General features: G+C 33.4%; 1 protein-coding gene across 5 annotated transcripts in view; it reads right to left on the reverse strand.

Moving 5' to 3' along the window:
• Positions 1-445: 445 nt before the first annotated feature.
• The window catches only part of CDH10 (cadherin 10), a 164,988-nt gene continuing 139,473 nt past the window's right edge, over positions 446-25,960 (reverse strand). Inside the window, exons 6-12 of one of the 5 annotated variants that reach the window (XM_025388152.1) lie at positions 24,714-24,901; positions 22,952-23,205; positions 18,404-18,540; positions 11,834-11,955; positions 6,236-6,344; positions 4,989-5,240; positions 446-1,490 (exon numbers count right to left, since the gene is read on the reverse strand). In XM_025388152.1, coding sequence (XP_025243937.1) covers positions 1,006-1,490; positions 4,989-5,240; positions 6,236-6,344; positions 11,834-11,955; positions 18,404-18,540; positions 22,952-23,205; positions 24,714-24,901 — 1,547 coding nt within the window. In that variant the 3' untranslated portion in view covers positions 446-1,005. Of the gene's footprint in view, positions 1,497-4,988; positions 5,241-6,235; positions 6,345-11,833; positions 11,956-12,645; positions 12,825-18,403; positions 18,541-22,951; positions 23,206-24,713; positions 24,902-25,960 lie in introns of those variants that run through there. The other 4 variants (XM_025388151.1, XM_025388156.1, XM_025388153.1 and 1 more) reach the window with 4 other exon arrangements.

Raw genomic sequence — 25,960 nt, forward strand, 5'->3', positions numbered from 1 at the left:
AAAGGATTATTTTAGTCTGAAATCTGTCTGAACTATTATTCTCTATAAACTTTAATGGCATGAATGCCATAAAAAATGAGAAAATGTTTTATTCTTTCAGGTATGATTTTAGTGAATATAAACAAAATGAAATTACTGCATTGCTGGTGTCTTGGGATATTTAGCATAAGGATGGTCATGTTTTAAGTTGTTTAAATGGCAAATTTTTATGTGTTTTATAAATGACTATTACTTTGTATATGAAGAGTTTTCCACATACCACAGCGTATCAAAACTCATTGGAAAAGTAATTCTTACCTAAATCATATTAATTTGGTTAGCACTTTCAATACTAATGATAATGACATTGTGTTCTTACCTGTATGTAAGGTAATTGTGTATCAAGATATTTAGTTCAGAGAGAAAGTCTTCCATCCTAGGGAGAAAAAAGAAGCTACAGACAAAGTAGTTGTAAAAACTGGTTTATTTTTTTAAAAATAAATACAAAAATATAAATATAAAACATTAGCAGATAGAATTTGATGAAATGAAATTGCACAAATGTCTGTATACCAGGTTGCATATCACACCTACTAACACCACATGTACATTTTTTTTAATTTAATGTACAGAACAGGATATACCTTAAAATTTTTCTTCACCTTTTTAAAAGCTTCATTTGCAAGGGCAGGACATGTATCTAACAGAAGCGGCTTGTTTGTGAGGTTGCTTAAGGGAGAACTATCCTGTTCATGTTTCTGAAATTATCTTTTATTTACTAAGATGGACAACACTGTATTTCCATAGCTTTGGCTCTTGGAAGTGATTAAATAAAATGTTGTATATATTCCATGAGACATCCTACAGGAAAGAATTAATGTAATTAATGAACAAATTAAGAAGTAAATGGGAAAAAAAAAATTGTGCTGACTGGCAGGAAAAACCTCCTGAATATCAAATATTGTGAAGTGGAGACAGCATGGGTATAGTTACTTTCTCTTGTTTGAACAGAACATATATCCTACGTTAAGAGTCTTTGTCACTTTCCCCGCCACCATACATTTCTGCTAGCTTATTAAACCGAGGGCCCCATTCTCGGAGGTAATCGTAGTTTTGGTCTCCTTCAGTAGTACCTGATTCTAAAGAACTCAGAGATTCAGCAATGGAATCATTTCCTTCATAGGCATAGGTTGCAAGTGAGTCGTATGGGGGTGCGGTGGGGTCAAGGTCGTGCTCTTTTAGCCTTTCATTAATGAAATCCCGGACGTCCGTGTTATCTGGAGCTGTAGGAGTCCTCCGAGGAATAAATAACGTTTCTGGAATAATATCTCGCCGGAGCTTTTTTTCCTCAATGGCTGCAGGATTCCTCAGGGTGCCGATATCAAAGGCCTGGGTGTCCTCCTCTCCGCCACCCTCATCGTTATAGCTCACAATGTTGTCTCTGATATCTTCTTTTGACAAGATCAGAGGCTCTTTTTTTCGCTGTCTTTTCAGAGCTGCAAACAGTACTACTATAACTTGAAAAAAGACAAGAAGATACATTAGACCTCCGTTCAAAACACTGTAACGAGTGGAAATACTATAAAGGAGTTTAAGTTACTCAGGCTTTCTATAACAGGTTAGACTTTCAGATTAATTTTATACTTCCCACAGTTTGGGGGAGGTGTCAGGGGAGATGCTGAAGGGTTTAGCAAGGGTGGGTGGTGTTTAGATCAGTGTTTCTAATTTATTTTTAAAGCAACGTAAAATATTCCTTAAATATAGTGACTTATTTTTAAAGCAACGTAAAATATTCCTTAAATATAGTGACTTACACTTTATTTTTCTAGGAACCATTTAAAACGGTTCCTCATTGTACAGATAATATTTATATTTTGCATTAAATAAGGAACGTAAGATGCTACATAAAATTTGTGTGTATAAATCTACACCAATTGAATTCAGCTTCAAGGAAGACAATTTAAAAGGACAACCTGATGCTTACTTTTTTCAAAGCCTTTACATAATAGCAAAAAGCAACATCCTTCACAAGATATTGAGTACTGACTTCTGTTAAATAGCTTTGCTGATGAACTTACATATTTTTTGTTACTTTATTAAAAGAATGCTGTAATTATTGGAAAAAAAAGATTATTTAGAGTTAGGGGATTTAGAAATTTCTAAGGTTTCCACGAAAATATATGCCTTGCATGAGACCCCCCCAAAAACATTGTTAGGTTACAAGATGGCAAAGAGTAAATTTCTCAATTTACAAAGAGTAAAATTCTCAAATTACAACACTGGATTAGCTCCCCCCCAAAATTATGAATCTTGGCTAGATTCACAATAGAAAAGTGTACTGCTCAAAAAGGACATTTTCCCACTTCAATGAGAGACAATATTCATAATCATAACAGTGGAAACAGCATAAATGATAAGAGAAAGTTAGTATCAAATTCTTCTGATTGCAGTAGAGTTTCTCACCCTTACTCATTATTTCCAAACATTTTGATCCTCAACCTTTAAAAGGATTCAAGGGAAAAAGTGCGAACTCAGTTAGACAAGGATGGGAAGATTCTTACTGGATATATATATATATAAAATATATATATAATATATATCCATATATATCTGAAGAAATATTGATACAAGTATTTATTTACCTTCTTTGAACACACATTTAAAGAGTATGTAATTAATTATATTATTATATGAAGGGGTATTAAGTTATGTTTTCTGTTTTAACATCAAAAGCACAGACTAGTCTGTCTTTAACCTATGTGAGAAGGCAAACAATAAACATTTTTAATGCCATGAAAAAGAAACTTTTAGCCATTGATAAGTGTTCTTGGCCAAGTAATTAAAAAGCAAATACGCAGAGCTTTTTAAAAAGTGTATTCTTCAAGCTTTTAAGAAAATATGCCATTTTATTTTGCCTAAATTCAAATATTTATGCACATAAAAATGTGTAAAGATTTTAAATCTCAGATTATTTATCATCAACCAAACGACCTTGCTCAGCAAAAGCCTTCTAATGTTGAGAATAATGACAACTGATTACGATTTGCTCCAAGTTCAAGTTCATTTCCCTTTTTCTTGAATGTCTTTTGATTAGGGTAATAGAAATATAAAAATCTGTTTAAACTAACAAAACTAGAGAGAATACTTAAACTGATTTTAATTCAAAAGCAGTTAAGCAGTCTGCTCCTGATTATAAAATGAACTATCATTGTTTGGGGGAAAAGCAAATCAGGTAAAAATCTATTTTAATACGATTTTAGTGAATATGTAAGATAGTGAGGCCTCCATCTAGCCATAATAAAAGTGGAAATACAGATTTCGCGGGATCTCTGCATACACTAATAGCAAGGTACCCTAGCTCAAACACTCAGAAATTATGTGACCTTGGAAATTATTCTGACTATTTTGAATTTTCAGTTTCATTATGCATAAAATGAAAATAACACCACACATGCCAGATATTTTTTTGTCAAGTGAAAAAGGTTGTCATGGCAAAGTGCCAGTGACAGAGTCTGAAACACAGTAAACACATACTAAAAACTTACCACCATTAATATTATTCGTACTAGAGACTTTCATTTTAATTGCATATTTTAATAGAACAAGTTTTCTATATGATTTAAAGTATAAATCCCCCAAATAAATATTTATATTACTCATATTTGCTATTGGGGATTCAACTATTGTAAGGTACATTTATTAACTTTTCCTCAATGTTTGTTGTATTAATGGTAAGTCAAATTATAAAAATAGAATTATACCAAATTCTCACTCTATGAAATAAAATGAGGCATATATTTTTTGTGGTACAGAGAAAAGTTTTGTTCTGGATTTCATTTCATAGTAACAAATGATAAAATGTGTATTTTTTAGTTTGCATGTTCTCATTTCCTGAACCACATAAAAATCTAATCTAGAATTGTTCAAATCATCCATTCAATGATTTACCTGTCATAAGTAATTTACCTTTCTGATATTTAAACACAGAGTGAAAGTACATAAATGCTATGATAAAAGCAGAAAAATGGAAACTTCTATAGAATGAAGTAGACATAATCAAGTCAAATAAAGAACGTGGAAATATTTTTAATCCATTTCTTGTTGTTGCAGGCCTTAACTTCATACAAAAACATGCTCTTTTTTTATAATCATAAAAATATTGCTACAATTTATTATTGTCTACATTATTTTAATATTTAAGACAAATGCTAAAGTTTTACTTTATTTTGTATGTGTGAAAAGTTAGCAATTATTGAATACAGGAATGCTGATGGGAATTGCTTCTATATCAAGTTTTTGAATTGCTATTCTAACAAATGTTATCAACTTAACCTTTGTCTTTGTTGTTTTTAGTCTTATTGAGATTGATTAACGTCTACCTTCCGGAGTTGTGGTTTGAGACCCTACTATTTATCTTCCATCTCTTCCAACTCTTACTTGATTCCTGTATAGAAGATGTTCCAGAAGAACCATTGCCCCAGACTCTGTTACCATACCACTCAGGAAGAAAATAATGGGCCAGCAATAAAATAATTGGGGTCCTGGCCACTGATGTGTCTCCTTTCATTTGTTCACTGGACTTAGGTTCTAAAGATCTCTTAATTCCATCAGAACATTCAGCACGGCTAGCAAGAATTTTGTCTCTCAAATTTCCAAGCTCCTACACAAGCCATTCTGCATTCATTCTTCTTGCCTTTTCCTTTGTTTACTGCATTGTGGTGAAAGACAGTTGTTGTTTTTTCTAAATATTTTGATTCGCATTACAATGAATTCTAGGCCCCACGAGGTAAAGTTCCGCTATTACTATGACTACAACAAAAATTCTTTATATATTCTTATATATTCTGATCAAATAAAATATTTTAATATAAAGCATATCACATAGTTAATTTATGTCTGTCTTAAAATGTGGGATTGGTTTTGGGAAAGGGATTTTAATAGCAACGATTCTTCTTCAAACACATACTAAAGAGCCTAGAAAATGTTCCCATTGTTTTAAGGTTTCTTACCCAGTAGAATGATGATGCAGAGGAGGATGGCGATCAAGGCCCCGGTGCTGAGGCCGGCAGGGAGGAGCAGGGCTTCGGCACTGCAGGATTGCATGTTGCCTTGGCTGTCACAAGCACACACTCGAATGGTCAATGTGCCTGTGCTGCTCTGAATTGGGTAATCATTGTCTGATATCACCACAGGCAAGAGATAGGTACTGATTTCATGTCTATTGAATCCATTTTTTCTGGTTAAGATTCTGGCAGTATTATCTAAAATAAATTTTAAAATATTACAATTGGTTTGAGATAGTACATTTTCCCCAATGTGATAACCAAGGTTTAACATATAAATAAAAATGTATTTATGTAAAAAATAAAATTGATATACATTTTCCTAAAAAATAAGTACATTGCAATTAATATATAGATAAGACAAATGATTACTTTGAAAAATATACTATGAATTGTTTTTATTAGGTTTTCACATAATTCCTCAGTACTGTTTTCAAAGTGGTAAATTTTTATAAGTGAATCATTTATGAAGATTACATAGATGATAACAATTGCTTTCTGTTTTCAAAAAACCTATTTTGCATACCAAGAGAAAAACCATACTAAATGTGTGTTTTTTAAATTTATGTGCATCTGTGCATGTGTGCTTACACACATACAGAACACACATCAATCCAATATTCATGAAGAAAATGGATTAGGTAAATTTCACACATTGTTGCATGTTTTAAATCAATAACAAAATAGAAGAAGAAGGTTTTTTAACCTTCAAGAGGCATACATCTTGCCATTGCAACAGTACCTTTGTAACAATGCCTTTGTACTGAATCACCTCACAGGCTACTTCTCATTCTTTTCACTCCTTTATGCATATTTGGCTTTGGTGAATCTGCTGCTGATAAATCTCACTGAAGTCTGCTTAAGAGTCTTACTGAATCATTCATTTCTCTACCCTATGTGTCCTATATTATTGTTGTAAGAATTATTTCCAGCCTTTCTAAACTTATCAAGACTCAATCATTTCCTTAACATCCATAAAGAGACCTCTTTCACATATTTTAGTATTTTAAAATTGAAGAGAGTACACATTGCCAAATAAGGGTTTACTAAATATGTCATTAAATACTTGATTAAAACAAAATTGTATAACTCAGATCAATAAATTGACATGGCATATATATTGCAATGATTACATTAGGGACATTTCCTGTTAATATCATCATAGGTCATAGTGAACAAGTTCTAAAACTTACCTTCATTATCCTGTACTGTGAAGTTTGGATTGACAGCAGCTAAACTGAAAAAAAATTTCTGTCCACCTAAAGGGTCATCTTTGTCTACTGCACTTATAGTCTGTATTAGCTGCAGAAAAAGAAAAATATATCTCATCAATATATCTCTTATCCATGGGTATAATCTGCACTTTTTTAAGATCTTCATTTTGTCTAAAGTTGTTCAAAATAATTGACTTTTATTTCTTGTGAATGTATCCTTGAGTTAAACTATCTTTTTATTATTACTTTGATTTTAATAATCTCTCCCTCTCTCATCTCTCTCTCTTTTGGATCATACCCTTTACTTCAAGATGGTAAACAAAAATATATTATTTGGGGTTTTGTTAATTTAGATATAGCACTTAAAATGAGATTATTTCATATGCATTTACACATTGATCTGGAAGAATTTTTCTAATGTCAGAAAAATTTAGGAAATTATTGTGACTATGCTTTGTTTCTCCCCAAAAATAAAATGAAAAATGATCGAGGAATGTAGAGATTTTATAGGTAATGTTATATGTAACTTTTTAACAGAGTCTTAAACATTATTAGAAACTTTGACAGTCCGAGTTCAATTAAGTTACATTTTCAATAAAATTGTATTTTAAAAATTCAGCATATGTATATTACGTGGGGATTATTTGAAAAGGGTAAACTCTGATTGATTTTACGGTAAGAGAAAACATAAGAAGCTATATGGTAGCAAAGTAGACAATTTAGCTCCAATACATAATCAGATCACTGCTTTGGACATATATGATTAATATACAAATATGAATGTAAGATGTATATGTATATGTAATATGTGGGGTTTTTTTGCATCTGTATTCCTTTTGTCCTTTAATTTATATTTATAATACGATTCGTATATGTTTTACATATTTTAATTTTGAAGACAGCCTCAAAAGTTGTTAAATATGTACACTGATGCCTATATAGTCAAATTAATGCTTAACCAAAAGGAATACACTTTCTACTGCATTAACTCAATGTTATGTGGATGTTGGGTTAAAATATTTGTTGCTGATGTTTTGTTGGTTTAACAAGTGATTTCAAGTTAAAAATATTATGTAAAAAATTACAAGAAATAAAGAAATTATTACAACTATCTGTATTAGATTACTTTTCTTTTAAAATATCTTAGAGCAATGAAAATGTGATGTATTTGTGGTAGTAGCCTGTTTAATTACAACCCTAACCATTTATTTCAATAGGATACAAGAAATATAATTGGACATAAAGATTTATATTTATTGCCTAGAAATAAGCAGCAAGAAAAACATCATTTAAAACTTTGAATTATTTCAAAAGTACATTTTAAAATCATAGCAACATAATTATTTGATTAAATTTTAATTGTAACTTAAAATTAAATATAAGCAAGAATTATAAAAAAGAATATAAATCTATTAAAATTAATAAAGTCAAAATATTGTTAACTAATACTACTTAAGATGTGTCAATTCCGTGAAAAAACATTTCTTGACTGATTTGTTATCTTAAGGATTTTGTTTTCAAATAATGATTTATAAGAATATATTGAAGAGGAAAAAATGACATAAATGGAATAACATCAAAAAAGACAGTAGACTACTACAAATCCTTAGTCATTAAGATTAATATTTTAACATTCACATACAGACACAAAAAGTGATGGAAATGTAAAAATAGGGCTAATGGCCTTTCAAAATGGAAACTCAAATGTCTCAAAATAAATATACATTTCCAACTGTATATTTTCCCTCAAAATAAACTTACAAAGTATAATTTCAATTTATTTTTATGGATCAAAATAATGCAGTTCAAAAAACAAATGGCGACATCTTTACCTATATCTATCAGAAACTTTAAAAATTAACATTAAAATCTTTAATTAAAATGTGCTATTTTAATCAAATATTATAGCACTATTGATTTAAAGATCAGTAGTTAATTTATACATTTTCATTGAATATTACAAAAGGGGTAAGTCAAACTCGTAGAGATGATACAAACAAAATCATATGTTACAGAATCTATATTACATTACAATATATTTTTATGACCTTAAGACATCGCTATTGCAGATGCAGGCACTTATATCCTTTACAAGATAAAAGTTTTTTTTTTTTCTCTTTAAGACATTACTTCTAGTGTTCAACTTCTTCATATCCTGAATTTACCTCTCAATCGTCAACCGTATATTAAAAATCACAATGCTTTTGTTTTGGTAAATATGCCACAAAGACTGGTAACAGATATCAGAACTTGGCAACAAGGAGGTAAAATTATTTTCCCTGGCTCTCTCTGTAAGCATCCACTGTCTTTTTTTGTCCTGGAGACAAACTCATTTGATCCATTTCCAATAAAAGAGTTTTCCACAATTAAGAAACAAACAAACAGAAACTAGTGATTTCCAGTATTTATTTTGAGCATATGAAGAAAAGTACACAGATAAGTCATTTACATTTTATCTCCTTAGCAACAATATAATTGATTTCTATTTTCACTGGACTATTCTAAAATAATCTTAAATCAACTTGAGCAATGTTTCAGTGATCATATTATTATGGTGTCTGGAACAATGAATGGGTTTTAAGATATTTAATGTCTGGAACAATGAATGGGTTTTAAATATTTAACATTAGAAAACTGGTTAAGTTTTAATATGTTTTAGCATTTTCTGTGGGAAGCCTTGGAGTTTCTGTCATTGAGAACATTTTCTTTGTGCTGGTAAAATGCACCCTTTTGGCTGGGTGCCGTGGCTCACGCCTGTAATCTCAGCACTTTAGGAGGCCAAGGTGGGCGGATCACAAGGTCAGGAGATCGAGACCATCCTGGCCAACATGGTGAAACCCTGTCTCTACTAAATACAAAAAAAATCAGGCAGGCATGGTGGCATGTGCCTGCAGTACCAGCTACTTGGGAGGCTGAGTCAGGAGAATCGCTTGAACCGAATCCAGGAGGTGGAGGTTGCAGTGAGCTGAGATCATGCCACTCACCGCACCCCAGTCTGGCAACAGACAGGTTCCTTCTCAAAAAAAAAAAAAAAAAAAAAAAAGCACCGTTGTACCCTTTTCAGTTGTTAGGGAAGTAATAAGCATAGAGTTGATTTCTGTTTTCACTGGTCTGTTCTAAGATAATCTTAAATCAAATTGAGGAATGCTTCAGTGATCATATTATTATGTTGTCTGGAACAATGAATGGGTTTTAAGATATTTAAAGTTAGAAAACTGGTTAAGTTTTAATATGTTTTAGCTTTTTCTATGGAAAATATGTAATGGGATATTTTTGGTTTCTTAAAGGCTTAGTTGCCATTTGGTTTGATATCTGTTGTTAGTTGGCATGTGGTTTGATAAGTCACGTAGATACTACTGAAGGGAAATGAAAGCAGCATCTCTCCCTAGAGGGACATCTTGGGAAATCTGTGGTATTAAATTCTTTCCATGAAGATTAAAATTATTCAAATGTATTTCATTTACTTAAAATATATTTTATTGACTCCAGGAGTAGGCATGAGTGAGACAAGATAGAATGAAAAACAAAAAGAGCCAGCCCTCTATCCTCTCTTTTGCTGAGATCCTCTGACTCTCTGGGAGATGGAAAAGGTGAAGGGTCAAGCCGCCTAGTTCAGGCGCAGGAGGGGACTACTAATATTACATCAGTTAAAAGTTGCAACATTTCCAAGGAGAAATTCTACCCTTAGATCAGAAAATAGGCAAGAGCAGGGAATGGTCATTAGTTTTATTTGTCACCTCATTTTGTCCACAACCAAATGAATGGATTATTTTCCATGTCGGTGTCACTCTTAAGTGCTACTCTTAAGGAGCAGTTAATTCAGAGGAGTGTTGGGTGGACTGAGATACACCATAAGAAACTAAAGCACACCTTGAAACCCTGACATTCTTCTGCTTCCCTAGGAGAAGGGGAGTCAGAGCTAACAAATTAATTTTAAAAAGGCTCTGAACAAGAATTTTATCAAATTACCACTTTGATTTTGCCTGCTAGGATGTCATAACCTAGAATTTCATTCCTTAATACATCACAGTTTAGTCTAACCAAGGCATTTTTCAGCCTGTGAGACCAAAGTGACATCTAACAAACTGGTGTTATTAGAATTTGCCTGTATGGGAGGCTATTGCACAGGCAGCCAATTCGACAAAAAAATATTAATCATCCTCTTCCTATCAAGTGGGTCAAGACAGGCTAATTCCCTTTTTATTGAAATCATCTTTTATTTTATTATTTTCCTTCAATATGCCAGCTGTTTTTTAAATGTCCAAAAGGTATGGAGACGTTGTGAGCCAGTTATAGTTAAAAAGAAAATCGGCAGAAGGAAAATAAACAAACATCCTTTCCATTTTGTATATTTTGAATACATTTGTAAATCAGTATTTATAATGACTTGAATGCTCTGAAAAGATATTTTTTGAAAATCAAATAGAATAACCATAGAGGGAGCAATGTATGCAGCAGTAGCAAAGTGGCTAATTTATCTCTTAGAGAAAAGACTTCAGCTTATATCATGCTGAGCCTGCCAAGCAGAGGATGATTTGGAATGGTATTTTCGGGGCGTGCACTGTTTCATTAAGTAGTAAGTGGGAAGCAGCTAAGTCATTTAAATATTCCAAATTAAACATTTCCATAACATTTTCAAGTAAAAAAAAAATGAATCAAATTGCAGCAATTTTGCCATATTCAGACAACAGACAGGCTATTGAATTCTTGTTAGAATCTTCAAAAGAAAGAATTTGAATTATTCCACAATATAATTTGCATAAAAATGTAACAATGACATTGATGTTTATAAAGAGCATCAAATAATGTCAAAACATAATACAATTTCATGATGGTTCCTTTTTTTAATAAAACACATTTGATTCCCAATTATTATTTACACCACGCAGCTTCCTTCTGTGAAGATAGCACTCAAACCAATTAAGAGCATTCTCTTTCAGCCATATACACTGGAGCTTTTCAATCAACAAAACGAGTCCACTGAGGAAAAGACTTACAGAATTATAAACAAAGCTGACGCAGAAAAAAATGTTTTAAAGTACTAAAATCAAGTCATTAAGCACTTCATACGTTGCTGTAATGATGACATGCAATGTGTAAGTCTAAGGAGCAAATTCTGCTGCCCTGATGCAAAACAATATCTGCACACATCAGAATAGTGATTAAATATTCTGCTGCTCCCGTACGTTTGTCTCTGGTTTTCCACAGCATTCATCTCTCATCTGTCTAGCCAGTATCAGTATTTACTTAATGACGCAGCAGGGGGTCTTAAGGGTTTGCTTGTCTTTGTTTTTGAAAGTTTTGAAAGTAGTTATTCCTTCTTATATTTCGACTTTTGTGGCAACAATAAAATTTTATTTCAGCATTAGAATTTTACAAAGGAAATATGAAACCTGGTATACGGCTTTTAAAAACACTTTCACCTTTAAAAACATCAGTTACGGTTTTTAAAAATGCTATCGGGACTGTATACGAATGTCTCCATCTCTGTGTATTCTTTCCTCTCAGGATTCTGAAAACAAAATATTTCGCACACAGTTAAAATCTTTCCATAGTTTTAATCCTGTAGGTGCTTACCTGCCCTGGTCTGGCATTTTCACATACAAAAGTGTCATAGAACACAGCAAACTGTGGGGCATTGTCATTAACATCCAAAATTCTCACAAAAACAGCGACGCGTGTTGTCTCTTTGGGATTGTCTAGAAAAGGGGAAGAAAAATATTGTTTAGGAAGACAAATTTTTGCATCAAAGTTAATTTATATAGGCATCTTGTGGATATGAAGTGCTCACATACAAATAAGCATTGCAATCATTCTACTAACATAATGAGCAAATGCAATAAAGAAAATTACTGCAGAGCCTAATTAAGTAGTCATGGATTCAGTTATCATTGGGCACAAGGGTACTATTATTATTTTGGAAATCATGTTAAAAGTACAAGCCAGTATAATTGAGTTCACACTATATTTGTGTCCTTATTGTCCAAATATATAAAATAAGAACACTTATTTATTAAATCCTTGTTATACTTCATAGTACCATTTAATTTTTACCTATATTTTTTTGGATGAAGAAATAGTTTTAAATAAATTGGTAATTTATCCAAGGTCATTTGCTCGTAAGTGGTAACTGTCATAAAACCTACGTTTGTGACTAGTTTTATCACCAAAGTGTATTTCAACACTGCTCTCAAATTTCTGTTTGAAAATTTTATTATATGGGTACTTACTTTACAAACTACTTGAAAAATTTATGATGAAATATGAAGATTCAAATATTTTATTAATATAGTTATTGCTGGTACCATCTCCACAATCTAGCTCAATTTTGCATTACAATCTATTGTCACAAATTAGCTCAGTAGTAAGACATAGCATAATAATCATACCTTTTGCAACAAATGCTGAAATCAACAGCATCAAAGTTCTCACATAAAAAGATGCATTTCTGGCTGGTCACGCTAGCTCACGGCTGTAATCCCAGCATTTTGGGAGGCTGAGACAGGTGCATCACTTGAGGTCAGGAGTTCAAGACCAGCCTGGCCACCATGGTGAAACCCTATCTCTATAAAAAAAAAAATACAAAAAATAGCCACGTGTTGTGACAAGAGCCTGTAATCTCAGCTACTTGGGAGGCTGAGGCAGGGGGATCACTTGAGCCCAGGAGGCAGAAGTTGCAGTGAGCCGAGATTGTGCCACTGCATTCTAGCAAGGGCAACAGAATGAGACTCCATCTCAAAAAAAAAAAAAAAAAGATGCATTTTCAAACTTGTTTTGATATGTAAATTAATAAAAATATAAATGCCTCTTTATTTAGCTTAGCTTTGAGTAACAACCCTGTATTGGTTATAATTGCATTTTTTTCTATTATAGATTTTTCTAGTCACTTATGCTAGCTGAGAATGTGTTTACATTTTAAATTCAGTTTATATTCATCAGGTTTTATGATGTCAATATCTCAGTCTTTGGATACAGTTAAACTTCTGTGTAAATTTTGGAAAAGTGAAGCTGAAGAGCAATATAATGCAATAAAGACTATAATTAGCAGAAAACAAAACAAAACAATAGCAGAATAGCTAGGGGACAGCGGCAACCTTATTAAATGGTCTCAACCAACATCAGCTGTGGATATCATTTAGCCCTGTAAAATTGATTTGACGTCTTAAGGTAATCTAAATAATTTTCAGATAAAAAGGTAAAATATACTGTCACATACAAACAGGAAGTATATTACTACTAAAAATAATTTATATCCCCTTGTTCTGTCCATATAATTGAATGTTACTCCAATATTAAAATTAACACTTTAAAAAATGATATATAAGAACAGACTACTTAGCAGGGATGTATTTACAAGGTTGAGAGAGAATAAAGAAAGGCAGACAGAAATGAAGTGTATTTATCCCTCTTTGCAGAGAAAATTTAAAATGCATCCTTTATTCACTATTTATTTAAGTCTTACTGCAGTCTACTGAACTCACATGTATTCAGTTGTCAGGTTCTAACTTCATATTTGCTAATATATTGCTGCATATTATCCACTTGTTAGTGTACCAGGAGGTTTAGAGTTCAGACCGTGGAGTCTAACATAGCCGCTGCTTTGATTCACAAGTTCACCACTCATTTGTTACATTACTTTGGCCAATTTACTCCACGTATTCAATGTCCTGGTTTACTCAGTATACATCAAAGTAGAACCTCTAATCTCACAGAGTTACTTGTAAAATTAGGAGTTAATGCGGCCGGGCGCGGGGGCTCACGCCTGTAATCCCAGCACTTTGGGAGGCCAAGGCGGGCGGATCACAAGGTCAGGAGATCGAGACCATCCGGCCTAACACGGTGAAACCCCGCCTCTAATAAAAACATAAAAAATTAGCCGGGCATGGTGGCGGGTCCCTGTAGTCCCAGCTACTCGGGAGGCTGAGGCAGGAGAATGGCGTGAACCCGGGAGGCGGAACTTGCAGTGAGCCGAGATGGCGTCACTGCACTCCAGCCTGGGCCACAGAGTGAGATTCCGTCTCAAAAAAAAAAAAAGAAAAGAAAATTGGAGTTAGTGCATCAAAGTTTCTTATCAAAGTATCAGTTTAATGATCAGGACTCAATATGCATTGACTATAATCATTACCATCATCTTTATTATCATTATTATATCTTCTTCATTTTCTCATGTTACTTAAAAACTTGTACTTTTTCCACATAAAGTATCTACCTAATAAAAACACATTAATTAGCCTTCCTACCATCCATGTGAGTCTGAAGAGGTGTGCATTTGGGAAGAAGTGGAGAGAGGAGAAAAAAAAAAAAAAGGAGAAAAATGCTGTCTCATTATTTTCCGCTTCCTCTATGCCAGACCATTTGCTGATACCCAGAGCCATGGTGTTCTCTACAAATGGACCTTTTGCTATCTACTTGTTGCTATGGAGAAAAGTGGGAAGGTATGCTTCTTCCATATTTTCTGAAATGTGCTCTTTAACCTAATTATATAGTGAGTAGCAAAATATTTCCTTTCAATATAAAGTCTTGACATATAAAGAACCCTTGTTGCTAACAATTCACTTTCTAATGATGCCACAGGAGCCAGAAGAGACAAAAGTTTCATATCTAAAAAATTGTGTCGTCAGCCGCTTCCCTAACACAATATAGAGATTCTCCAGGATCTTTACAAATAACTCAAGGCTCTTAAAATCAAAATCGAAATCCACAGGGATGAATGTGCTTTGTAAAGCATCGAGCCTGGAGCCACCTATTCAAAAAACAGTGCTTACACTAATCTTTTTTTGCTGGCAGACGTTGTCGCTTATGTATAAATAAAAGTATAAAGTGTTCCAAGGAAGAATCAAACTGAATAGCAGTTGGCATATATTTACCACCTGAGTTTCTCTCAAAGTTCTTTAGGGAAACACTACTGTAGCAAGAATGGATCAGCAATAAAGGATCTTAAAATGTATGTCCTACGGTGAAGCCATGACTATGCATCCACAGGCCTTTTCATGCCTCCAGATGGAGAAAGTTTAAACAATTATCTAGAAATCACAGGCATTCGAAAAATATAACTGTTTTACCTGCTTTGGGTAAGAATGTCTATGAATAAGAACTATGGTGTAGATAATGGAGTTCTTTAGTCATAAACTTAGTTCTATTGTCCTCAGAATGTACTGCAATGATTATAGTCAAATTTTCACATGTAGTGAGAGGAGTTCTTTGGTTTCTCTAACAAATATGCCCTAAAATCCCAAGTTTATTATTAAGTCATTGATTGTGACCTTAATTTTAGATGTTTTATTCTCCGCATGACATTTTAAAATATTTTTGAAGAAGAAAAAGAGGAGTTATTCCATGATACGATGCACTACATAATTACCTGGAGTGGTACCTGCCATATGATGTGATATATTTGTATGGAATATAGACTTAAATGATTAGAAGTCAAGCCAAAAACGTATTGGTAAGAAGTACATTTGAACACCATTCTGTCCTGTTCAGGGTGTGATGTATGACACACTGACTGTAAAGCCAGTGTTTAAAATTTAGTAGAAAAAAATCCTTACACGTTGTTTCGCTCTCATCCTCATTGCATTTAATGCCCAGAACAGAATAATGGGATCCTGATTGTTTGTGGTTTGGCAGGTATGCATTTTTGGCAGTTGTTCTACAGATTGATTTTATTTGAGGACAAAAAAAAAAAAAGATTCAGTCCTTTAAAAAAAGAAGTAATTGGCTTAGCTTTTTACAGCATTGTAATTACTTCAACTAGCTTTAGAAGTTAAATCTCACAAAATATCTGAAAGGGAAAATGCAGTTCCTTGTTTACTAGGCTTGAATAAGGATATTGAATCAAGCAGAGAGCACAATCATGATTCTGACATGACCAGATTGTATCATGTTAGGTACATCTAACTATGGGGATGTGGATACAGATATAGAAATAAAAACTTTCTTTAAAATAAAAACTTAGAAGTATTTAGTTAGCCTTAAAATCAAAAGCTAAATTCACAGGGTATTTAGCTTTTGTATGTCATATATAGCAATTATATGGAGAGAACAAGGGGATATAAACAGATATTTATATCTCACAATGGAAAAAAAATGGACCATTTGAGATTAATCTGTATTTCAGGGGTAGATGTAAGCAAGACACTAAATCTATTGCTTTGTCCTGAAGCTTTGAGTTCATTGCTGATGATCTGTCTAGCCTAATTCAATTGCTCTGGGACACTTGGTGATTCGGCCTCATCCAATACTTTGCCTTCCAAAGCCTGTAGCAGTTACTTCATATAAATAACTTGAAGTTGATACGTGTTTGTGGATTCAGCTTAGTATTACAGATCTAAAATTTATGGGCTTAATTTTTAAAAACAATTCCATCCCTAATTTGTGCTTATTTTAAAAACAGTTCAAGAGTTGCTCTACACCACATACATCACAACATGGGAATTAGAAAATCTGAACAGGTTTGCATATACATGTGCTGGTAGGGCTGGCTTCATGGGCATGTGATCCAAGCAGTTCCACAGGGCCTTACCCTTAGAAGAGATTCACACTTGTTTTAATGCTGCATCTTACATTTCTTAATTTACTTTTAACAAGCACCTGCCATTTTCATTTTACAATAGGCCCCATGAATTGTCCTAGTATGGGCAAGAACTTTCACTTTTAGAAGCAAATGTGGCTTGAATCTGTCAGGTTTTAGTGAATACAATTTTGTAAATTAGCTGTGGAATTAAGTAATGAATCTAGAAATGACATGGTTTCAAATCTCAGTTGTGCTAACTCTGACATTATAACTTTGGACCAGTTACTAAAGTTCCCAGAGCCTTAGTACCTTCTCTGTTAAAGGTTAATAAAAATATTAAGAGAAAATCTTTTTTTTTTTTTTAGAATGACACCTGACATATATGATTAATGTGAACTCTGATTAACAATATATACCTGGGATTTCTCATCTGTAAAAGAGAAGTTGTAATATCTACCTACATGTTTGTTGATAAGATTAAATTGCATCATATATACCCAGCATTTAGCATAGATCCTAATTATTAGTGTGCGAGTGACAAATTTAATACTTTTAATTTGTTCACAAATGATAATATCTTTAGTCTATAATTCAAGCTCATTTTTATTAGTTAAATATTAAATATACATTTACGTGTATGGAAAGGTGGCAAAATATGCCATTTTGGCATACAGATTATTTTGAGTTAAAGGTACTCAAAACAAAACAAAACAAAACAAAAAAACCCACGAAAACCAGCAGATGTAAAAAGGGTGTTCTGCTCCTCTCCTTTTCTTCCTGAAAGCAGGAGATAAAACCCCCATATAGAAATGTCCTCTCTATGCCAGAAGAAAAGTAACATTCTTATCATCAAAAATGGGAAGTGAGGCCAAGAAAATTTCGTACAAACAGATTCAGATTTTATTAACATAATTTTTATCTTTATGCTCTGCATATACATTTAATTACTTTTTCACAATTGCCTCTCTTTATCATCCTAGTATAAAAACATTAATTTTGCCATTTCATTGGGTCTTTCTTTTTTTTTTTTTTTTTTTTTTGAGACGGAGTCTCGCTCTGTCGCCCGGGCTGGAGTGCAGTGGCGCGATCTCGGCGGCTCACCTCAAGCTCCGCCTCCTGGGTTCACGCCATTCTCCTACCTCAGTCTCTGGAGTAGCTGAGACTACAGGCGCCCGTCACCGCGCCCGGCTAATTTTTTTTTTTTTTTTTTTTTTTGGTATTTTTAGTAGAGACGGGGTTTCACGGTGTTAGCCAGGATGGTCTCGGTCTCCTGACCTCGTGACCTGGCCACCTCAGCCTCCCAAAGTGCTGGGATTACACGCATGAGCCACTGTGCCCAGCCCATTAATCTGTTTTATGTCAATGTTATTTTGAGGCTCAGTCAAAAACTCCAAGAAGGCAGAAATAAAATTTTTGCATCTTCTACCAATACGTATAGGTATCCCTCTATGTATCCATGTAGCAAATACAAAAAAAAAAAAAAAAAGTATAAGTGCTGAGAAAATTACAATTCATCTGTCCAATGAGAATGAATTATTTCTAATATAAAATAAAACCCATAAAATATGTTAAATACTTAAAATATATAAACATAAACATCTAGATATATGTTAGATACATAAAATTCATCTTACTGATTTCAGCAGCAATAACAGTAAGATTATGCCACTGAGATAGTTCTCGGTCAAGAGGTTTTGAAGTATAAAGAGATCCATTTCCTGAATGAATGTTAAAGATTCTGTCAAGGTCAGTATGGCGATCCAAGGAAAATCTGAACATGGAGGGCAAGAAAAAATACAGGGTAGCATTATTAATAGTTTGCAGGAAAAAACAGTGAAATGCAAAGACACACAAATCACTGATAATTACAGGAAAGAACACAGTGCTGACCCAGAATGTAGATTGTTTGAATGACTTTTCATAGTTGCACACATACATTCTCCTCAAGGCATAAATTGGTACTTCGCTCTGCATTCAAATGCTATTCTCCTGAATGCTTGTGTTATTTAAATTATTGTCTGTTGTCATATTCATTCAACTGATTTTGATATATTTGGTCACAAAACAGTTGGAATTACAGGCAGTTACATTGCCAACTGACATTATTTGGTTATTGGAAGTTCTACTGAAGAATAATACAAAGATTTATTGCAAAAGATTATTCCCAGAAGCTATGTGTTCTTAGAAAATTGAAGACAATGTTAGTTTCATCAAAGTAATAGACTATCAACTTCTTATGGTGTTTAGTAGCTTCATGGTATGACACTCATGCAGCTTCAATTTCCTAGCTATTTGTATCATTATTATACATATTACTTTTAATGCAAAATATTTAAAAAATAGAAAAGTTTGGATGGTCAGGCACAGGGGCTCACGCCTGTAATCCCAGTACTTTGGGAGGCCCAGGTAGGTGGACCACAAGGTCAGGAGTTCAAGAGCAGCCTGACCAATATGGTAAAATTCCATCTCTAATAAAAATACAAAAATTAGCTGGGTATGGTGGCACACGCCTGTAGTCCCAGCTACTCGGGAGGCTGAAGCAGGAGAACTGCTTGAACCCAGGAGGCAGAGGTTGCCCTGAGCCAAGAATGCACGCCACTGCACTCCAGCCTGAGTGACAGAGCGAGACTCCATAAAAAAAAAAAAAAAAAAAAAAAAAAAAAGAAGAAAATAGAAAAAAAGAAAAAGAAAAAGAAAAGTTTGGGACAAGAGTTTTTAATATATCTGTATCAAATAACGTCTATATGCATTTAAAAAATATCAACAAACTATCCTGCAATTTGATAGCAAGCATGGTGTGCTGTGTGTCATTTTAAAGCCTAAAACTAGATTTACCATTCTGGTTGATGTAGTTTAAATACATCTCATTATCTTTATCAAACTACATATCTAACATTCACATATTAAGAAAATCGTTGTGTCTCTCCACTTGGAATAATTATTTTATTACTGAGAGATCTAACATAAATTTCACCTCTTCATTGTAGCCCCTCATGATGATGTAAAGTAGAAGCTATTTATCCCCCCTTCACTCATAAAGCAGCTGTACCACCATCTTTCCATTTACCATGTTGTATTAGGAATTCATTTCATATAACATCTCAAACAGACAATAAAACATGAAAACACCAAGCATCAAACTCTACTAGGCACTCAATGAATAATATTTGATTCTCATTGTGAGTCTTCTTTTCTAATAGACTGAGAACTCCTTAAGAAACATGTTAATATCTGATATGGTGATCCACAAATATTTGTTAAATGAAAGAAAGAATGACCTAATTATGTGGCATTTTGGCAAATAATAAGGTTTCTTATTTCTGTAGAAATATGACATAAAGTTGAAATATATAAATCAATAAAAGCCTCTGCTGTCATGCATCACTGATTTTGCTAAATCCACTTCATGTGTGTTCTTTCTTAATTATTTCTTGTAGTTCAGAATGAAGAAGTAATGACAAAATTTCAAACATTATGTGACATTATCTTGCAGATACACAGAGATCATAGTTCTTTTGCAAATATGATTCAAAGTATATAGTTTGCAATTCTGTATTGGAAAGTTATGTGTGTTAACTTTCATTTTCCTTTCTAAAATAATTTCCAGAACACACATTTTAAGAAAATCCATTTGAATACTGTATTAACATTCACAAGATATGACACAATTTATAGCATGTCAAGTATGATCCTTCCCATAATGACATATTGCATTAGTAAGGCTATTCTATTTTTTTGAATATATATATTCTAACCAAAGAATGATATCCACGAATATTCATTAAATTTTCTACATCAAATTAGTATAAAGTCAAAGTGTACAGCAACTTTAATGGCATACCCTCTGTCATTGATAACAAAGGAGTTACTATTTTTACTATAATATGTATAATATTATACCTAAGAGGACTATAATATACACATACATAATATAATATACATAACAGGAATATATGTATAATAATATTCATAAGAGGATTATTTCCTCCTAGTCTTTAGACTTGCATCCTTATTAACCATTTTATTTTATTTTAAATATCCACAGGTATATTTTGACATATAATAATTATATGACATATAATAATTATATGACATTAATAATTATATATATATTAGGAGGATTTAAATTCTATTTCATTGTGTGGAGAAATATCTTGATATTACAATTTAAGTATGCCACTTAATATACATTTAACTAACAATATTATATTTTATTTTGTAAAGTCCATTTTAAATCTGAAACACAGAAGACAGCTTGCTAAACCTTAGAATCTCTGCCAAGAAAATGCTTGGTAAGTATTTAATGAAGAAAATTAGGCCTGTGTATTGGTTATATAAAACCTTCAAAGGAAAAAACAAAAACAAAAACAAAAAAACAGAAGGAATGCAGCAATTTAGATGTTGGTAAATGAACTGGGAAAGAGGCATTTATGGGAACGTCATGTGGCATGTACAGGTTTCTTTTGCCAATATGTAACCTGTGATGCTGTGTGTGAATATAAGAAAACATATTTATGTGAAATTATATAAATAAAAAGTAACATAGATATTCATAAAATACATGATTTCACTTGAAGATATGGCAGACCCTATAGAATTTTTAACTGGTTCAAGTCATGTGGCACATAAAATTAGAAGTTTCCTGAATGCGCTGTGGCATGTGTAGGAGAAAGATAAGCATGCACTCAGAAAGTGAACAATAACCATCTGAACTCATACTTGACTGGTTCACATAGAAAATGGGCAAGCAAAATTAGCCCGCAGAGATTTAGAAAACAAATGAAATCCAAAATACAGGATGGACTAATGGATTATCGTAAGCGTTCATTTTCATACTGAATAGTGTATGTCGATATACGTATTTCTTTAAAGTAATAGAACAAGTGTCATTAAAACAGTGATTTTTTTTTCATTTTCAGGAGTTTATGACATTTCATATGTTTTTAAGCTGTCATAAGAAGGAAAACAAGAATCAAAAAAGACTCACCTTTCTAGAATGTTCTCATATATTTTGAAAATTGGCAGAATAAATAAATAAACATAAAACAAAACAGAATCCTCTCAACTTTGATGGCTGTGTATTAGGGGAGTTTCTAACATCATAATATAACCCACACTGCAGTATCATAATTACTTTTTTCTTTTTTCATGGAGACAGGGTATTGCTTTGTCACTGGAGAGCTGTGGTGTGAATGCAGCTCATGGCAGCCTTGACCTCCTGGGCTTAAGTGATCCTCCCATCTTAACCTCCTGAGTAGATGGGACTATAAGTGTGCACCACCATGCCCGGCTAATTTTTAATTTTTTTAATAGAGACGGAGTCTCAGTATGTTCCCCAGGTTGGTTTCGAATCCCTGAGCTTAAGCAATCTGTCCAACGTGGCTTCCCAAAGTGCTGAGTACAGGTGTGAGCCAGCACATCCAACCTATTTTATAACTGTTAAAACTTCCCTCATTCAACCTTACATTTTATTTAATACCTTTAAAGCACAAATAAAGTGGTTTGGTTGTACTGTAAATGCAGAGTTGACATAGTACCCTGGATCTGTACCAGGGATCAGAACAACGAACACCGTAAGGAGACATGCAGGTGTAACAAGTAAGATTTCAATGTAAAGGGCATGATAAAAATAAGAAAACCATGAAGCTTGTGCATGCCACGCCCCAAAAACATTCAGAGGCAATTTACTAGAAATGCCTGTGCTCAACATATTTGTATACAACTTATGGAAGGACTCTTGTATCTTCCATTGCAATAAATGTTTTAAATAGAATTTCATGATCTCTATATGTATCTCCGCTTCTTTTCTTTTTTTCTCATTTTAAACTATACTTTGTTTTCCTATTTATTTATTTATTTATTTATTTATTTATTTTGAGAAAGAGTCATGCCCTGTTGCCTAGGCTGGAGTGCAAGGGCACAATCTCGGCTCATGCAACCTCTGCATCCCAGGATCAAGTGATCTCCTGCCTCAACCTCCCAAGTAGCCAGGATTCCAGGTGTGTGCCACCATGACTGGCTCATTTTTTGTATCTTTAGTAGAGACGGGGTTTTACTATGTCGGCCAGGCTGATCTCGAACTCCTGACTTCATGATCCACCCACCTCGGCCTCCTAAAGTGCTGGGATTACAGGTGTGGGCCACCGAGCTCAGCTGTTTTCATTTTTAAAAGGCACACTTACCTAATAGGGCTGGAAATAGAATCTGGGTCCCTTGCCATTACAGTACCAATGATTGTGCCAACTTCAATATCTTCATGAACTTCAAACAGATAGGAGGACCTACTAAAAACAGGAGGTTCATCCACATCTTCTATAGAGATTTTCACTATGGTAGTATCTTTAAATGGTCCTAGGTAATAAAAACGGGGATCCACATGGGTATTTTCTGCTTCGACTTTCAGAGTATAAAGTCTTCGGCTCTCATAGTCAAGCGGCTATATAAAAAAATAAATCATCAAATTAGAGTGAGGGAAATTGGATGATAGGCTCCCACCAAGGTACAATATGATTTTTAAGTTTTGGTTGAGTTCTCTTACATAGTTCATTAATTATAAATAAAAAAGACAAACACAAATAATACAATCTTCATGTTTCATTTAGGATTCGACTTTTACTTTTTATGCATTCAATTAGTAATACTTTGGAACATAGGAACTTGAGAGTTTAAACCTTGGAAAAATTGGGATGGGTATTGAAACCTATCTTATAGGTGGTAATATTACAAAAAATGGGCTGGTGGATGTTGTATGTGTTTGTGTGTGAATGTGCATGTGTGGAGGTGTTAGCTACTGCTCAATTTTTCTAAGTAAATACATGCAGTTACCTTTTTACATTTATGCCGTGATGTTTCCATTCAATGTAATGGGCTTATGATATTATAAAAGAATTATGAAATCTTGGAGACTAATATAAAACTTTCAAGTTATATCAAATATTCAAGATAAGAAAAACCTTCTGTAATAAGAAATACTTTGATAGTAATTTGGTAAATAGGTTACATGATGAAACAAAATACCCTAAATATTCATATAGTTTAACTGTCAGAAGTATAAAATCAAGTATTTTATATCTCACCTATTCTAAAATGTATGTTTTGTTACCAGATAAAAGACTTTGTTAGTTCGGATTCCCTCAACCTTCTATTTTTGTTTCAAAAAGAAACAGATTCTATTTGTATTACTGCTGCTATCTGGTCTGAAAAATGACAAGACAGCTGCTTTCCCATTTGATAATCACTGTTCATTTAATAACAGTTGGTTTTGTACTTTGTACCTTGCAAAAGTATCTCAGGATAGTTTAATTATTAACTAATGCCTATGTAGTTACTCTATGTATGGCATTTCATTAGGACCTAAAGTTTAATGGGCCTTATTTTTTTCTCATAATGATGGCACTGTTGCTACAATAAAAAAAACAGGTTACCTTTAGATTGTATCACTGAGCATATGTTAGAAGAAAACTTACATTTATACAGCAGAAGGGAAAATGTGAACAATTAAATTATGTTCCAATCCATGCTGTCTCTTTTATTAGTAACTCTAATTATTGCTTCATCAGCTGGATAGATGGCATCACACTTTTTATACCTCCAACTGGGATGATATATTGCCATTATTAGGTATTAACTAAACATTTTAAAATAAAACAACGTGATTATGATGTGCTTTTATTAACGTGGCTTAGAAATATGATTACACATATATTAACTTGCCTTTTATATTTTCTAAAATTTCAGGTTTCATGTCTCAATCAACCAAAACACGTGGTCAAAATTTTCAAGGAGCTCTTTGGCTTTATGTCTTTCTTATGTATACACAGTATAAATCACATTTTTGGAACATTAGAGTGGTATTTCCCAGTGGATAATTCATGAGTGAAGAGGATATAATGCAATCCCTACTCCTGAAACACACAGATGCTTATTTATATGAATGCTTTGCACCTGTTTCACAGTTATGATGCCTTCCTGTGTGTCCTTCTCAGTCACGATGTCAAACATATCAGTACCATCACCATCAATAATTCGGTATTCTACTTCAGCATTTTTCCCAGTGTCAGCATCAGTTGCTTTGACACTTCCAATGGCTGTGCCAACTGGGGAGGATTCAAGAACTCGAAGATGAATAGTGTCTGTAAAGTATAAAGAAAAGGAGAGAGAGAGAGAGAGAGAGAGAGAGAGAGAGAGAGAGAGAGAGAGAGAGATTTCTCAATAGAATAGCCAAAAGCAAAATGTATACGAGGCAATATAATAGATCTTAAACTCTAAATCAGATGTTGACAAATGATGAATACATGTAATATGGATAACATTAAGGTTTAGGAACTTTGAGGGCTTTGATCTGTGCATATTATGCATAGTAAGAAACAAGTCCTAACAGTAAGAGAAATTCTGGTTTAAAAATGAATATGTTCATAAAGAGAGACAAGTTCCTATCTTTTGCAGGAACATGGATAGAGGTGGAGGCCATTATTCTTAACACACGAATGCAGGAACAGGAAATCAAATACCACATGTTATTACTCATAAGTGGGAGCTAAATGATGAGAACTCACAGACACAAAGAGAGGAACAACAGACACAGGGGCCTACTTGAGGCTGGAGGGTGGGAGGAGGGAGAGGAACAGAAAAACAATAACTACTGGGTAGTAGGCCTATTACCCGGGCTATGAAATATATATCTGTACAACAAACCCCGATGAAACAAGTTTACCTATGTAACAATCCTGCACATGTATCCCTGAACCTAAAATAAAAGTTAAAAAATATTAGCATGATGTCTCTTTATTTATTTATTTATTGATTTATTTATTTATTTTGAGATGGGTGTCTTGCTATGTTGCCCAGGCTGGTCTGAGCTCAAGCTATCCTCCCACTTTAATATCTGGGTAGCTGGGATTACAGATGCAAGCCACTGCACCAACCAAGCATGTATTTTTTCATTGCATACGTCTGTTTTGAGTGCAGATATGTATTTATGTGTGTTTACACAATCACAACAAACCACAGGATATACAGTGAATGTTTCTATTTAGTTGTTTTGACTATGCTATATTTAGTTATTTACTACTCATACTTATTTCAACTGCATGGCAGAACATTACAAAATCCAATGAACTCAGCCATTATGGGTAGGAATCCTATTTCTACTTGTGACAGCAGGAACAAAGGACAGTCTACGGAAAAAACAT

Source organism: Theropithecus gelada, chromosome 6 (assembly GCF_003255815.1).
Source record: "Theropithecus gelada isolate Dixy chromosome 6, Tgel_1.0, whole genome shotgun sequence".
Classification (NCBI taxonomy): Eukaryota; Metazoa; Chordata; class Mammalia; order Primates; family Cercopithecidae; genus Theropithecus; species Theropithecus gelada.